Below are 17,670 nucleotides of genomic sequence, written 5' to 3'. Positions count from 1 at the left end.
GTTTTATAATTGACTTCTTAAAAAATATATAAGAGCTTATTGTGAATGTCTTGAGTTGTATTTACAATATTTTATTTAATTTTTAATATAAATTATGATTATTATGAAATTTAATTTTTTTCAAATTGAATTCCTTACTAACTTATCATCTTGGTTCATTATATTGTAGTTTTGTTAGGGTCATACAATATTATATTATAGTATTTTTGTTGAAATTCAAGTTTAAAATTAATAATTTTTAAACAACTAATATTTACTAATATTACTTATTATTTATTTCAAAGGTTATTAACAATAGCCAATAATATTTATTCAGGAAAATTCAGATAGTATTTCAAATAATTTTAGAACACTGCTTTCCAAAAATATTTAACATTGTGTTCTGAATACTTTTATAGTATTTTTTTTTTATTATTATTATTAATAGTTTTATGACATTTTTATTTTAAATAAATAACTATAATTTCAAAATTTCACAAAGATAAAAATAAATATTATATAAATCTTTATATAAAATAATATTTTTTTTCGTATTCAACTATATCCAAAAATAATAAATTCATCGTTGTACATCGGTTTTTATGTGAAGCTGTTGGAAGTTTTTTTTACTTCATATACATGTCCCTCATATTTTTCCAGCGCTTTTTACAATCACCTATAGGTACAATGTATAGAACGAAGATAATGAATAAATTATTAATGATATTAACATTGGCGTAATTTGGAAATATATTAGGGGGGTAAATATATAATTACACATCAATATATTATTGAGTATTGTTATGTTACTTACTTGCAAGGAAACCATGCTTTTAGAGCCAGGCGTCCTCGGAGTATGTGTCTGGGTCCGCGGCTTGGCTGAGTCTCTCCTGGACGGTGTCCAGTACCGGCTCATCAGACGTTCTGCCCTCTGTCGCCAATAGATCCACCTCCATCGACACCTTCGGTGTCATCTTGGACAACGGCCTGTTGGCGGCCGCTGGTTGCGAGGTTGGCGTGGAGAGCTTAGCTAACCGATGTTGTTGGCTTGCCAACTGTTCCTTAGTCTTGGGCTTTGGGAATTTTTTATGATTCCTCGCCTGCTGGGCCTCCGTCCTAGTCTTCACTGTCGGTGTGAGGGGTGCCCAGAACGTCTTGGATACTTGTTTAGGCTTTCTAGTCGTTGCAGAGCTGGATCGACTCACCGTCTTAGCGGTCACTTGTTGTTGCGGCCGCTTTGACGGTCTATGTTTTGGCCTTGGTGGTTGCGGAGCCCTAGTGGACGACTTTTGCAGCATCCTTTGTATGTCAGCTGTACTGGTCGCCCGCACCGGGTCCTGCAGTAGGCGGTGGGTCGACATCCGGCCACCTGAGCTGCCGTCCGTAATTGGTCCTGGTCGACTCCCACTAGACCTAGCTGGAAGATGAGGTTCACCACACTCCTCTATTTCTGTGCAGTCTGATGTTCGCCGCTCATTGTGCCTGAAAAAAGAGGATTAGTACAGTACTACAGTGCAATTTACTTATTGTGTCACTGTGGGTGCACGCTTTAGGTCGTAAGACACATATATTTTTCGTGTTGGTTGCTGGTCGATAAGGAAAACTCCTTTTCGAACCTGCTTCACTAGCCTTATCGAGCCCCACCATTTTAGCGCAAACCCGGCATCATAGGCGTAACTAGGGGGGACTTGGGGGGCTTAGTCCCCCCAACATAAATTTTAGCCCCCCCCCTGTCATAATTCCTAATCCCACATTCCCGCCCATAATAGTAACATTTTTAAACTTAAATTTAAAATATCGTTTTATTTTTTTTATTAATATCTTGGAAAAATATTAATTTAAACTATATTATTGTATGTAATGATCCTGTGTAAGACGTATCATGTTGTGTAATTTTTACTACACAAATAATCCCTACTAAGAAGTTGTCAATAAATTAAAAATCGTTAAATTCTTTATATTTAAAATAATACTTAATAATATGTTAATATATAAATATTTAACCTCAATACCACTTAGTTTATTATTTGTTTTATAATTAAATATTAATTTACATTCATATTATATGTATAATCAATGAATGTAAGGTGTTTGATAGGTATGAGGGGCAGAGCCTTCCACTTAATTTACTTATAATAAAAATTCTAGGGCTGAAGCCCCCCCCCCTAACTTTAAGGTCTAGTTACGCCTATGCCCGGCATGTAACTATATGTGTCTTAGATAGGTGGTGTGCTTTGTAGTAGACTACGTTGCCCTTGCCGAATTTTACCGTTGTTCCGATGTTCTTGTTGTGACAATGCTTGGCACCCAATTTGTGACAAACATGTCATCCGGGTAAAAAAGACCACGGGTAATTGATCTGGTTTTGGAAACTCTATATATAAAACGCAAACTCAATGATAATCGAATACATTAATTGCAAAATCGTCTTAGATCTACCACATTAGGTATAACATTTGTATGAATGTAATTGTTTGAAAAAACGATAAAAAATCCCAATTATCTTACTGTTCTGTTGACTGCGCCCAGATGCCCGAGTTTAGTAAATCTGCTACGCCGTTACCCAAATATTGATACAGACTACAATCATAGCAATCAATCCAAACTAAAATTATCGTCAAAATAATATAAAACGACATATCGCACACCTATATCAAAACTGTAAAAACTCCAAAAAGAAAAAACACTTCAGGAATTTCAAAAAAGTATTTGTTTTGTCAGTTTTATAATGTAATTTAAGTAAACAATTTTTTCATAACTTGGCAACGCATAATAATGTTAATTTTAGGGGTCCCGTATTTGAATGAAGTGTCCTGGTGTCCCGACACTAATTTAAAAATAACACTTTTGTCCCGTATTTTGGATAATTCTCTGCAAGTTTAGATACAGTTTTTCATTCTTTTTTGATCAAATATTATAAAATAGACACATTAGGTACTTCTTGTAACAAAATATTAGAATTAAATATAAAAACAAAACTTAAACTTAGGTGCATCAAAAATATTTTTAAAACTTATTAGTTGTAAAATTAAAAAAAATATCTTTTCTTTCTTGATACATTATACAAATTTATTTAACTATCTCCTACTAAATTTTTGAAATAGGATTCATAATACTGGGTTAGAATAACATTCTTTTTTTATATCACATAAAGAAATTTTTCCAGTACCTAGGTAAATATACCTCTATAATATACTCATGGTAGGTACTGTTACACTTTCATAGCTTGCTTTCTGCAATTACAATTTACAGACTTAAGTAAATAATTTATATTACTTAGATTATAAGTCCTGCAGATCTACTTTTGTCCTTTTAGTAGATACCAAAAGTTTCAAAGACTGATTAATAATTTTTTTTTTTCTTACTGACCTTGGCCGTAATGTTTGATTGAAAATACATGTAAACCATAGTTTAAAATATAATTTATAGATAGGTAATATGAATGATAAGTTTTTATATAATATTATTTGCATAAATAATTCATTATTAAAAAAAATAAATATTATCTATTTAAAAGTATATCTATTCAAAATATCCCGGGTTCGGGAAAATATAATCTATAATCTAGTAATCTTATTATTACAGGTACCTACAGTTGTACAGTAAAAGAATGAATTACTAACTATAATTTATTAAAGTACACTTATACACTTGAAAAATGGTTTAATGGCTGTATATTATTTGCGTCCAAAAGAACTGTGAAAAGAAATTTGGACTCTTTAGTTTTCATACGTTATATACTAATATCTTGATATTGCGTCGAATCTAGATAATGTAAATAATTTTAAAATATATTCATCATACTTTTAATATTACCATTACCTGTTTAATAATAAAAAATAGTGTGATACTATAAACTATTATTACTTTTCATTTAAAGTTTAAAAAAAATGGCGTGTTCTACAGCTAGGTACTTAATGTATATCAAAATATTTTTGTGTTCATCGATGTTTTGAAAATATACAATAAAACATTAAGGCCTGATTTATAGAATTAGACTAAGAATTAAAATAATTGCAGAATAAATATAATAGACAAAGAAATATTCATTAAAAATACTATGAAAAACTATAATATAGTTATATTATATACTATACTGCTACTACAGTCTACAGTATTTAATAATCTAACAAAAATACGACGTACTTCAAAAAAAAAAAAAATTGATGACAATTTACATAAAAATAAATCACGGAATAAATTAAGTTTAGCAAAATATAGAATTAGATATTCCATAATAATTTTTTATTTAGAATTACCAAGTATTCATAAACACCTGAGGAGCCGCAATGATTCATATGGAATGCTAAAACAACCTGCGTCACAAATCGCAGTTTATGTAGGTATCCCTAAAAAATCTCGAGTCGCAATTCAAAAGAAATTTTTAGTTTTTACCATAAGATACGATGTAGTAGCTACTCAGTGTCTCAGTATAATATATCTAGATGGCTATATAATGGTAACAAATAGCGTATTATTTATTGTCTATACCACTTAAATCGCCAAATAATTAAAATTTAAGCTGATATTTATTTATAAAAACTTGATAAAAATTATCAACAAAAAAAACATTTAACAGGTAATAACTAATAAGTAATAATATATTAACAGGTGAAAATAAATTGATTATTCATTAAATAGTTATTATTTATTATATTAAAAAATAAAAATTATAGTACAATTAATATAATATTTAAATGTCAAATGTGCCAATACGGCAATAGTGCAATACGCCAATACGCGTAGCCGCGTAGGTGTGTGCCCGTGAAAATCAACATTGGCAGTGAGAAAATTCATGGACGAACAAACTAAATCCTCAAACACATGATTGTCAGCCAGCGTTTGTCATTTCTTCCAAGCGCCAGGCGAAGTTACGACTGTCACGAGTCGGTGAAACTGGTGCTTCGCTTGTAACCTCAAAATCCTGTTGAAAACAAATAGTTTCTCTCTTTTGGCGTTCGTAGCCTGCCCTCGTGTAAGAATCGCTTAGTCTTGTGGTAAGTAATTTTGAATTATTTTATTTATTGAACTTCTTATAATTTACTTTTATGCACGCATTTCTATTAAATATGCCAGACAAAGCGCGTCGTAAACGAAATCCACGAAAGACCAATTTATTGTTGCCGGAGTTGTCTATACTTGTCGGTTTTCCTAAGTCATAATCGTGACACGATATGAATACCTTAATGTCTAACCTTCTCAGCAACAGCTGAAATCGAGTATAATATTATTCATTATTATAATAATATTTTCTGTGGTATTTATAAAAAATCTCTGTGAATACTTCGCACATTTCGTACACGACATTTACTTGTGCATATGTGCATTACGTTTGACATGTTATTAATATTACTATTCTATTTTACTTGAAATTTCAGCACAAATCGGCACGATGGGTAAAATAATGAAATCTGGTAAAATTGTGCTGGTGTTATCTGGTAGATACGCCGGCCGAAAAGCTGTCATAATGAAGACCTACGATGAAGGTACAGCGGAAAGACAATATGGTCATGCACTAGTGGCTGGTATAGATCGTTATCCTCGGAAAGTCACCAAACGCATGTCTCAGGAAAAACTTAAAAAACGATCCAAAATCAAACCTTTCCTGAAAGTAAGAATTGCTGTTTGTTATATTATAGTGTATATGATTTATTATGTTTTTTTTTTGACAGTTAATTGCTTGAGTATTTGGATAGTATGGCCATTGATTCCTTATTGATTTTATATTTTATTAATTATTCATATGGAAGGTTGATAGATCTTTTATAACTTAATAATGTGAAAACACCGTGTGTCAGTACTAATGGCAAGTACTTTCATGTTATTATAATAACATGTATATTTTATTTTGTCATTTAAGTTATCTAATGATACTCTGATTTATACTTCTAATACATGTTATCCAATTTCTCACTGAAGTTACCTTAAATATCTTCTGTTTAAACAAAAATGATTTTTATATAAATTCCATTCTTAAAAAAACATACTTAATAATGATACTGTACTTGCACAATGTGTTTTACAAACTTACCACAAAACTAATTTACATTGCATTTAGCTTTAACATAAATATATATTTAAATTTCTTTTTTTATAATATTAAAGTCTTAATTGATTAAGTTAGGTATGAACGTTTTTGAATTACCACATTTTACATATTCCTATCTTGTTTAACAAATTGTTTATAAATATGGACAATGGTTTTACCTTGAAGTTGAAACAACACATCAATTCACTGTAAACTATTAAGTCACTGTCTAGACCACAATACATTTCTTACCAACATTATACTCTATTACCTCTTATAAGTAGAGATGTTTTTGAAAAACATGTCCATATTGATCTGTACGCTGCTTGATATTAAATCTAACCAAATTAAAATTAATTCTGCTATTTAAAAATATCATATGGTGTAATTTATAAAGACGCAAGTAGAATACTGTACCTTGTATGATCTTAAGCATAAATATATATCAATGTGAATTTGATATGTTTGTTTTGATTTTAATAGTATTTATATATCAAGTATCTTTTTGAATAAAATTAGTAGATAAATTACACTCATCACTTCTTAGATGCATTATAATTGATGTTAACTAATATCTTTATTATGAACATTCTATAGATAATATGTAGTTTATTTACTATCGCTTACATTTTAAAGGTTTTCACAAATTTCAATGTTTGAGAAAAAAAATTTTCTAAATCTTAGTATCACAGATTAATAAATAAATACAATTCATATTTTCTAGCCTTAAATATTTTTATGAATTATAAAGTGGGTTTTGATATTTATAAAATTTATAAGTTATAACACTAATATTTTTTCTATTAATTTTATTGAACTTAAAATTATTAAAAATAAATAAGTTTTATGAGAAACAATTCTTTTAGTTATAAAATAAGAACCATTTACAAATTTATATTAATCTTGATATCACTTACATTAATTTCCATACTTTTTCAGGTGCTCAATTACAACCACCTTATGCCAACTAGATACTCCGTACAAGATGTAACAGTAGACAAGGTTTCACCTAAAGATTTAAAAGATCCAATGATTAAAAAGAAATATCGTTTCCAGACCCGGGTTAAATTTGAAGAGAAGTAAGATAAATTTTTTTAATTATATGTTATGCTTAAGTTGTATTGAACAAATTGCTTTGTATAAAGATAATATGCACTTTTAAATTGAGTACCATTGGTATAGTTTTTAGAATAGCTGTATTTTGTCTATTAATGCATTATGAAACAAAACCAAGACTCTACTATTTGACTAAACAAATCACAAGTATATGGTTCTTGTTTAGTCGTTTTTCTTGATTTTATGCTTTATTTATTTCTGAGTTTAAGCCATACCTAAATTATTCTAAACATAGATAATCTTTTGTTAATTTCTGAAATCTACAGTATGCACAAGTGTCAAGTTTTTCAAATATTATGGAGTGCTTAAAATTAAAAATTCTAGAACTATTGCCTATTTGTGTATATTTTTTATATCATATACATTGAAAATTAATTATCAAAACAAAATAAATGGTTTAAATATTGTATCATATTTCATATATTTTTATTTATTTATTTATCCTGTGATAAAATTAATAGGGTGCTTAAATATTATAATGCTCATGATTTCGTAGCTAAAATTTAGTAATTGATATCAATTGTGGTATGTTAGTGTTGCCATTAAAATGACCATGTCATTTATAAAAAATTTCATATTCATGTATTATTGGTTGAATAGCTTTAATTAATAAGTACAACAATCTTGAAAAATTTGCTCTTTAAAGATTAAATATAACTTTTTTTTTCTATATTATTGAAAATTCTTAACATACATGTAGTAATCACAATTACATAGACATTCACATTAGGATGTTGCATCTACAGCATGTCTATTGAATTATATTTTATATTGTCATCATTTTGTTAGCTGAAATATTAAGATTGGTTGACTTAATCAAACTTTAAGGTAAAAACATAATTTATGTTCTATTGAGTTTTTATATTTTAACTAAGTTATGAGTATGAAAAATTTTAATATTTTCAGTACTTACTAAAAATTTCAATATTGTAAAAACTTAAATATTCTTATCTTTAAGTTTGATAGTACACTATAGTGTTCACTATATAATTATAGCTGACAATATAAAATTAAACTAATTGACATAAATTTGCTGTGTCTATTTGTATAACGTACAAATTATGAAACTGTTTTTTAAGTATTAAATACTTCTGTTCTTAATAAATCATAAAAAAAGTTTTTATTGTCATTAACATTTTTCCTCTGGATTTAATAATAAAATAATTTGATTCCAATAATGTATTACACTTATTTCAATATGTAATAAATTTATAAAATCTGCATGATATAAATAGAAATACCATGTTAATGCTTTCTTTTTTCAACCTTCTTAATATCAACACTTAAGTAATATCTAATTATGTTTTGTTTACAGATTCAAGTCTGGAAAGAATAAATGGTTCTTCCAAAAGTTAAGGTTCTAGTTGACATTATGTAAGATTTATCTCTTTTTATTGGATAATAAAAAAAAAAAAAAATCTTAATTGATGTGTTATTATTTAATCAATAATTATGATGCTTAGAAGTAATATAAAGTATCATATTATATTATCATAAAACTAGTTTTCTAAGATTTATGATCAAAAATACTACTTGTTCAATTTAGTGTTCAGGCGAGTATTCATGTGTAAGATACAAATTTCAATGTAGTGCTTTAGGACAAAGCATTTTTAGTGCAAAGTTTGTTTCATATAACAGATATTATTTAAAAAATGTGAAACTTTCATTTTGCATTTTTCAATATTTCTTCATTTGTAGGTAATGTTTAGTGCATGTAGTTAACATGTACGAGATTTTAGTGTAAATAAAATAACTAAAAGAAATACTAATTTCAAAATATTTGCTTTAATAGTTATTTTAGGTATTATTCATCCATATCAAATATCGACATCAATTATTTTGTACCATGAACTAAGAAGATAGTTCATGATTTGTACATGAATGTGATAACGTCTTGAATATAGATTCAATGTCTTATCATAATCAGATGTGGCATTCAAGACTTACATGACAATTGTAAGATTTAAGCCTGTACTCCAATTTCTTTTATGGAGGTGGTTATTCAAATCTTAGTTAACGGTATATAAAAATTATGAATTATTTTTAAACGCTTTAAAGCAATTAGACATAAATATAAATTAATTAGGTCAAATTTATTCAAATATGCGTATTATATAAAATAAAATTCAATTTTATACCACAAATTCTCAGTTACTATTTTTTTCTTGAAAGAAAAACGATTAATTACTTCCTTGTATGGATATTAATATTTCTAGTACACTAAGTAATGCTAAACCATTTTGTATGTTTTCAGTGATAGCGTTTCACAAATTTTTCTTAATTATTTTTAAAGAAAAAAATGTTCTTTCATTTATTAGTTTGACACAGTAGTCATCAAAAACTTTTAATAAAAATGAAATATTTGAAAAAAAATTTCAGCTACAGTTAGAAATGTTAAAATATGCTTCAAGTACTAAGATAGTTTGGATTTATCTGAATATTTTTTTTTTTTTCAAAGGTTTTAATTGATGATTTAATATATTTGTGTGGTAGTAACAAAATTAAAGATGATAAATTTTTTTTAAGTAAAACATTCTTTAAATTAATAAATAAAATCATCATAAGATGAAAAATCCATTTATTTTTATTATCAAGTTCCAGCTATTTTGCTAAAAACCTATTAAAACTTACTTACAATTTATAATAGTTAATAAATTTACAACTATAAATCACTTCTAGTTTTTACTTCAATCTGTGCTATATAAGATATAATCATATTAAAAATATAAACTGTGATTACTACTTATTAAAATGTAAAAAAAAAATTACTTAAAATGAGAAATGGTAAAGTAAAAAAATATTAGTATAATAAACAATATTCATTAAAAACTATTGAGTAATTTTTCTAAACCTTGGCACACTTATTAAACCTTCGACAGCAGACAATGTTAATTTTGTGGCTTAGTTAAAAATAACATAAACTAGCATCAATTAATATTTTTAAAAATAATTTATAATTTCTTTATGAATAGGTAGTTAAAACAAAATAAAATACACAAGTAGTAATTTGAGCAAAACAATATATTATGGAATAATAAAATAAAATACATGTTTATAAATTCGTTTGTTGTGAGATCAGAAATCAAAAGATTTCATATTACAATCAAATTGATTCTAAATACCAACTATAATCTATACTGATTAAATAAAAGTTTAAAATATAAAAATTATTTTTTAAGCACTAAATAAATCAGATTAATTAACAAAAAACACCAAATAAATAATAATATAATTAATAGTTTTATGTGTTTAGTATCATTGATTACCTATATAATCAATGGTAGTTTTAAACCACATTTAGACCACATGTTTAATCATTGAAAACATTTTTCATGTTTTTAATTTTAACACATTCATAATTGTATTTTCAAATGCCACTTTTCTTACACTTGTCTAACACAGTATTATTGTGTAAATGTTGGTCTAAATGTGCTTTTAAACTAAATGTGGCTCTATAAAGTAGAAAGATGACCCTAATTGAAAACTATCATTAAGATATTAGGTTTCATTTAGAACAAAATCTTATTTTAAAATTGTTATCATGGGTAATTATATATTTTAGTGGACTCTCAGATGGCATACTTGAATACTTGATTTCTTAGACCCTAGTAAGAACTAAGAAGAACCATTAGGTATTTAAACAGTGTTGAAGAAATAAACTTGATAAGTAGGTGGATTAATCAAATTCAGTTGTCATGAAAATTATGCAAATTCAGCATTTTTTGTTTAGGTCTATATGTATTTCATTATTAAGTTTAAATCATTAATTTATACCTATTATTATTGTATGTTAATTTAGCAAAACATTTTTGTAAAAGAAAACATAATAAAATTAATCTTTAAATTTGTTATTTATCCAACCATCATTATTATTAGAGAAGATATTTCAAATTACTGACATCTAATTATATGAGTTCTAATTTAACTCAAAATATATAACAATAATCTATCTAAACCACCATAACAGTTACGCAATGAGAATATTTTTTAAGAGTGATGGTATAATTAGAGGATTAAATTATTTTTAAAAACTTATATTGACATAAATATTCGCTTCAATTATGTATTTAAAAATAAAGCAAATATGTTAAAAAAACTGCATCAAGGTCAATACAGGGTATCATTTATGTATCTCCTCTTCCTCATAGTTACTATACCTCACATCTACAACTATAGATAATCTATAAGTCTTAATAAATATAAAAATACTACTTATTTTTTCAATTATATGACTTAACAAGAGACATCAAATTATGAAATTATGAAAAATATATTTTATGTAGGTAAAATAAATAGATTATTTAACAATATCGACATTGACTAGTATCAAGTATTAGTCAATTTAACATTATAAATTATTTTCATCAAGAAAGTTTGTGTTTTAAGATAACATAAGTACAAATTTTAAGAAATAAAAATACAGCTGTGATATATCCAATGCTAGTCCAAAACATATTTTCACTCATACTTACATCCTTGAGAACTAATTCTGGTGTACCATTGTAACAATATATCTAAAAAACAGTTATATTAATATAATTAAAACTTATGTTTATACTCATTCTATATGCACGTAATCATAATTAAGAAAATATTTAAGATATTTTAGGCACACAAAAATAATCTTCGGTTATTTAAAGCATTGTATTATAGTTAGGTTAAAAGGATGCTGCAACAAAATTTGCTGAATCCGTTTATAATATTTAGATGCATATCAGTCTTTTTAAAAACATTTATTGGTTAAAAAATCTTAATTTTATTGATACAATAAAATATTAAATAATTGACATTGTAACTCCATGAATCGACCTTTCAAAATTATAATAAACTGTTTGAAGACTTTAATTTAAGTTATATAAAAATAATCATTATAAATAGATAATATTTTATTAGATTAAGCATTTAAATGATGGAAAAGGTAATTATTCGTGTAGCCATTTCTTAACATTTCAAAATTAATTAAATAAAATATTTATTACACTAAATTTATGAATATTTAACTTACTTCTGGACATGGCAACGTAGATCTTTTAAAACCATAAATAGCATGTAAAATACCTTGCATAGAATGTTTCAATATAGATATATCATAAATCCAACTATACATTTTTGGTGTGTCATTAATACGTAACATAATGCCCGCAAATATTGTCATTGGTAAAATAATTGAAGATATAACAATAGTATTTATCTGCAATCAAAATGGTATATATAATAATTTACAGATTTATTTTAAATACCTATTTAAAATTTAAAAATTAACTTACAAGAAAATTCTTAAACAAAATTGCAATCAACATGCCTGTTGCTTGTGACATTAAACCAGTTACAATTAACATTAAAAAAACCATTAAAAATCTGAATAACTCAAATGGCTGTCCAGTCATTAAATAAATCACAATGCAAAATAGACCTGTAGACATAACCTGAAAATACATAAAAATAAAATTATCAAACAAAATAAAACACATTTTATAACTATATAGTATATATGTTTTTCTTAATTAGTATATAATTTAAATTCTTTTAAGATATACAATTAAAGTAATTAATAATGAGTTAGTTTTAAATGTTTTCTACTTTCTAAACAGTGTTTTTGTTATAACTATTTTTACTAAATAAATAAAATTTAATAATAAAAAAAAAAAACTAAAATTATTTCATATGTTTAGTGTATTATTTTATAATTATCATAAACAGTATTTCAATTTTCAAACAAATTTACAAAACCTTTAACTGAATAGAATTTTGTGTAATAAATACCAATTACCAATTCAATATTACTAATTATAATAAGCATATGGTATGTTAACTATAATGTACTTAATAATAAATTATTCAGATAGTTCATTGTCTTTCAAAATTTAAATGTTTGTTAATATGTAAAATATTACAAAGTTTTATTCTAATAATTAATATAAATAAAATAATGAGTTACAAACCTGTAAAGGTAGATCCATTAATGTCACACACGTGTAATATGAACGAAGTGAATACCACTGGTTGAAATATTCTAATCTCATAAGTAATAACTCCATTGGAACTAAAATATGTATAGTATATGTAAAAAATTGCATTATTTATGTATTATAATAAAATAAAATGACACTCACATTTTATAGACATTGAGTAGGCAGATAAATAAACAATCGCCATCATACTGAAGTATAACATTGTAACATTATCTCGTGTGAACAAACCACTTTTGCCAATATTTAAGTAAACTGAACCAAACAGAAAACTCATTAAAAGAGGTACAAATATTCGTACTTTGATAAAGTCCTATAACAATAAAATAAATAGATATAATTTAAAAAGACTATTGTGTGTAATGTATATTATGTAGGAATAGAGACACCAATCAAAATATATTATTCAATTAATAACTTTATTAATACAAAAATGTAATCATTTGATTTATTCATTAGCCTTTTTGACTAGAATACCTCTTATTAAAGATGTAAAATACAAACACTGTCTCTAGATGAGATGATTAATGTTCTATTAATTAGTATTCGTAGTTCATTGAAAAACTTTGAGATGCATTTATGTTTAGAACAATTAGAACGATAGCTTTGCAATTGAACACCTGCCATGAATAAAATAACATTTAATATAAATATAAGATAAAATAACAATATAATATTTTTTTTACTCACAGTTTTCTAAACTTTTGTCATTATTCCAGTCATTTGATTTTCCATTATTGATATATTTCACAAGTGTTTCATTATGATCACCATATTCTCCGGCACTTACTTCAATGACTACAAATTAAAAAATAAAAATATTGTTAATAACATTGCTATACATAATAAGTTATACTGATTAAAACAAGAAAGTTAACATACTAAAATCTGCAGGATTATGATGTAAAGGACACTGGAGACCAACAGATGATAGATAACTTATAAGGCTTGATGACTGTCCGCGGTAAATACACTGACCAGTAGGTGATAATATGTATAATGCATTAAACATTTCCAATTGAGAAGCAGATGCTTGATGAATAGTGCATATAATTGTTTTACCACAATTGGCTAAGTCTCTTAACATAGATACTACATAATTTGCAGATACTACATCTAATCCTCTAAACAAAGTAAAGTATACTATTAGTAACAATTAGCATCGATAAATAATCTACCAATATTTACGTTGTTGGTTCATCAAAAAACATCACTTTTGGATTACGTATTAATTCTACAGCAATAGACAGTCGACGACGTTCACCCCCAGATAAATTTCCAGCCAAAGTTTGTTCTTTTTCTGACAACTTTAAATTATCTAATATTCTTTTTATCTGAAAAATAAATTAAACATTACGTTCATGTGAAGTATATTTTACCTTAACTTAGTACTAAGGTATTTTATAAAAATAATTAAGTCTTAAATTTTAATAACTTACAATCACAATTTTATATTTTAATTCTAATTTATTGATATAAACATAAAAATTAAAAGAAAAAATTTAATCTAATCTCAACTTGTTTTCCTATTATTTTTTAACAAAGTACCTATTTGTATTGTTAAGATACTTTCATAATTACTAAGCAAGTATATATTATTTTCTTATTAAGCCAAACTAAAATAATTTTAGTTATTCATTACCTATTAATATTTATACAGGTAATTTAATAATTATTTTAATTTCTTACTAAGATTTTGTGGTAAACATCAAGTTGTATGGTACAGTTTCTAAGTTTAGAAGCTATTTCCATTGATTCTAAAACAGTAAGATGGGGTTGTAAATTATCTTCTTGCATTATATAACTCAATTGTTTTATGAATTGTTTTCGATTGCGTGGCTGTCCATTAATAATTATATCTCCTTTGTAACCACATGTCCTATGAATAAATTTAAAATATAAAATAAATAGTGTAATAATTGACAAAAAAATAATTAATTTGTTTGATCATACTTATAACCAGAAATGAAATTTAACAGCGAAGACTTGCCAGATCCAGAACATCCAATTATAGCGCATGCTTGTTTTTTATGAAATGCACCACTGACATTTCTTAAAATCTGTTTTTTCTCTGAAATAAACCAGGAATTTGTTTTAAAATTAATTAATTTTTAAAGAGATTGACCATTAGCATTCAAACTATGATTGACAAAGAAAGCACAGATAATAAAGTACCTATAAATTTAAATTGTAAAATCAAAAAAAAAAAACTGAAAAAATGATTATCTATTTAACTATTTAAGCCAGTAATCCCAACCATTGGGGTTGATACAATCCTTCAATATATATATATATATTTTTTTTTAATTACAGGTCAACTGACAACCTGTGAAAATTACTAAGATTAAAAAAATTAATTTTTATCAAGTCGTAATTTTTTATTATGCGGTGTCGTGTTTATTACTATCGGAGTGTAATTATATATATTTATTGTTTGTTATGATATGCAACAAATTATTACGATAAAAATTAATAATTAATATTGCACAAAGCCTTAGATATCATCCAGAAGTACTTGGGCAACGTTAACCAATATTGTTGTTAACGTCAATACTGCCGTAAATATAGTATTATTTTTCAAAAAATTTGGTACCTATATACATATTTAAATGTCAACACATTAGCCGGTAAATACCACAACGAAACGTACAACAGTATCATATCATATCCAGATAATATTTCGTAAATCTATATTATCCAACCGTTGTCAAATTACAATAACAATACCTACAGATTACAATATTAATAATTATAATTCTATAATGTATTATGGAAATCATCATTGTCTATGTACCTGGACCGAATATTCTGCCTGGAGTCCAGACGGATACCGAGTACGACACGTCCGAAAATTGTACGTCGATCCCTCCACTGTCCGTCAGCAAATCATCCCTTTCGTCCATAATGTCACCCACAGACGAACATTGACTAGCGCCTAGCGGTGCCGATTGCAGACTACTGGCAAGCAGATGAGTTACTCGAACAACTCACCAGCCACGAACGGCAGGAACCGAAAACTCAAGAGTCGACACTTCGACAGTAACCGAACAACTAAACAAGAATCGCCGTCGCGCGGATACTTACACATCGCGACATCGTTGTTATTATTATTCAAGTGCTGCGCGCGCACGAAAAAATAGAGTTTATGTAACATGTAAGTCAATTTTGTCATGTACGAAATTACGAGAGGAAAAATAAAATAATTATTTCTTAGGAATATTATAATATTTATATATTAATATATTATATACTGTTTCGTCGTGCGCAAGGCCGATTTTCGTTTCTCATGTTTACCGTCAGTGACCAGTTGTTATTTTAATTATTATTACTTATTATTGTTGTTATCATCATCAGCCTGCATTCGTACTACGGCGTGGGTGGTAGACGGACGGCGGTATCAACATTCGACGGTGTTGTCGTCGTCGCAATCGTGTAGAAGGATAATGTTTGGTGGGTGGATGAAGGACGGACTCTACGCAGTATAATGCACAGCTGCCGATATGGCGAATGACGATATACGATAGAACGATGAGCGTGATGAGATGCGGAAACGTGCAACGCGACTCTTATTATAGCTCCGAAAACGATGTCCAAGGCCGAAATTATTTAAGTTAATATTAAGTTCCTGAATTTTTCATTATGTATCGAGATCATATTATTTAGTTAATTTTAGAAATAATTCAAATTTTAATTCATAATAGTATATAATTGTTTGTGAGGTACACATAATTTTTAACACTCCCTAAAATATAGATTAGTTGCGCCTATGGGTTAAAAATATACCAAATAGCTGTGATATTTTAATTTTGTAAAAAATAATTAGAAATTATCATAATTATTACAACAGCCAACAATTATTGTAAAATGTTACAGATTACTGATTAGTGATAATTACTATAGTCTATAAGTTTTAAATCGTCATGGTTCAAATATATTTTATATAGCTTGCAATTGTAAATAATCTCTACAATCTACATTTTATATTTTCTAAAGCTAAATAACCTTTTGGCTTTTAATTATTATTCTAGATGATAGACTTATTAAGTTATTAGTTATTATTCTTATTTTTTAGTGTCTAAAAATTGACACTTATTCAATAAACATAGTCATATAGTTATAACGACTTAGTAGGACATTTCCTCGCAAAAATAAACAAATTAAATATGATATAAATATATTTAAATATGATTATTTTTCATTATTTATTTGACTATTAATGACTACCTACTAACTATTGTCTAATTATTTCAATACTTAGTTTAAAAACGTTTTCCGAATTTTTTGGCTTTGAAGTCTACAGTTTTTATTAACAAAATATACTTACTAATTTGTTTTGTATTGCCTGATATCTTATCAATAAATATTCCCTTGTGTGATTGCATTGTCACATGGCATCGCTCTTTTAAAGATATTCAATGAATACTTTATACAATTATACCTAGGTATTATACTTACCCGAATCAGGGTCGGATTCAAGGGGGGAGAGGGCGAAGGTGCCCCACCTCCTAATGAAATAAAAATAAGGTATTAGGTATGACATTTATAATATAAATACAAATTATTAAAACCTAGCAAAAA

The 17,670-nt window shown here is 26.6% G+C and overlaps 3 protein-coding genes across 3 annotated transcripts; 1 reads left to right on the top strand and 2 right to left on the bottom strand.

Annotated features, from left to right (window-relative positions):
- Window positions 1-551: 551 nt before the first annotated feature.
- LOC112600199 lies at window positions 552-2,640 on the bottom strand. The gene is made up of 4 exons (XM_025347371.1): window positions 2,488-2,640; window positions 2,249-2,353; window positions 794-1,461; window positions 552-655 (listed from the first exon to the last, which is right to left on the bottom strand). The coding sequence occupies exons 1-3, from the start codon at window positions 2,616-2,618 to the stop codon at window positions 813-815; spliced, it is 885 nt and encodes a 294-aa protein (XP_025203156.1). The 5' UTR covers window positions 2,619-2,640; the 3' UTR covers window positions 552-655; window positions 794-812.
- A 2,225-nt stretch (window positions 2,641-4,865) lies between these two features.
- LOC112600154 (60S ribosomal protein L27) lies at window positions 4,866-8,547 on the top strand. The gene is made up of 4 exons (XM_025347326.1): window positions 4,866-4,976; window positions 5,358-5,590; window positions 6,947-7,086; window positions 8,439-8,547. Exons 2-4 carry the CDS (start codon window positions 5,372-5,374, stop codon window positions 8,485-8,487), a joined length of 408 nt encoding a protein of 135 aa, XP_025203111.1. The 5' UTR covers window positions 4,866-4,976; window positions 5,358-5,371; the 3' UTR covers window positions 8,488-8,547.
- Window positions 8,548-10,964: 2,417 nt separating this feature from the next.
- LOC112600200 (ATP-binding cassette sub-family G member 4-like) lies at window positions 10,965-16,741 on the bottom strand. Its single transcript, XM_025347372.1, has 12 exons — window positions 15,887-16,741; window positions 15,046-15,163; window positions 14,782-14,971; window positions 14,281-14,426; window positions 13,975-14,216; window positions 13,783-13,890; window positions 13,597-13,712; window positions 13,237-13,405; window positions 13,066-13,166; window positions 12,391-12,549; window positions 12,129-12,314; window positions 10,965-11,637 (listed from the first exon to the last, which is right to left on the bottom strand). The coding sequence occupies exons 1-12, from the start codon at window positions 15,993-15,995 to the stop codon at window positions 11,488-11,490; spliced, it is 1,794 nt and encodes a 597-aa protein (XP_025203157.1). The 5' UTR covers window positions 15,996-16,741; the 3' UTR covers window positions 10,965-11,487.
- Window positions 16,742-17,670: the final 929 nt, after the last annotated feature.

Source organism: Melanaphis sacchari, unplaced genomic scaffold, assembly GCF_002803265.2.
Source record: "Melanaphis sacchari strain LSU unplaced genomic scaffold, SCAv2.0 Contig61_pilon_pilon, whole genome shotgun sequence".
Taxonomy (NCBI): domain Eukaryota; kingdom Metazoa; phylum Arthropoda; class Insecta; order Hemiptera; family Aphididae; genus Melanaphis; species Melanaphis sacchari.
The sequence above is the reverse complement of the archived record's forward strand: the minus strand, read 5'-3'. Positions and strand labels throughout refer to the sequence as shown.

Bases quoted from the DNA above. Each gene is read 5' to 3' on its own strand.
- LOC112600199 (XM_025347371.1), bottom strand. From the start codon at position 2,618: ATGTCGTTTTATATTATTTTGACGATAATTTTAGTTTGGATTGATTGC. The intron at 2,354-2,487 runs GTAAGATAATTG...TTTTATATATAG, and splicing joins TGGGCGCAGTCAACAGAACA to AGTTTCCAAAACCAGATCAA. The intron at 1,462-2,248 runs GTAAAATTCGGC...CTCTTTTTTCAG, and splicing joins ACAAGAACATCGGAACAACG to GCACAATGAGCGGCGAACAT.
- LOC112600154 (XM_025347326.1), top strand. From the start codon at position 5,372: ATGGGTAAAATAATGAAATCTGGTAAAATTGTGCTGGTGTTATCTGGT. The intron at 5,591-6,946 runs GTAAGAATTGCT...ATACTTTTTCAG, and splicing joins AAATCAAACCTTTCCTGAAA to GTGCTCAATTACAACCACCT. The intron at 7,087-8,438 runs GTAAGATAAATT...TTTTGTTTACAG, and splicing joins CGGGTTAAATTTGAAGAGAA to ATTCAAGTCTGGAAAGAATA.
- LOC112600200 (XM_025347372.1), bottom strand. From the start codon at position 15,995: ATGGACGAAAGGGATGATTTGCTGACGGACAGTGGAGGGATCGACGTA. The intron at 14,427-14,781 runs GTAAGAAATTAA...TTTATTTTTCAG, and splicing joins ATGTTTACCACAAAATCTTA to ATAAAAAGAATATTAGATAA. The intron at 11,638-12,128 runs GTAAGTTAAATA...ACTGTTTTTTAG, and splicing joins CTACGTTGCCATGTCCAGAA to ATATATTGTTACAATGGTAC.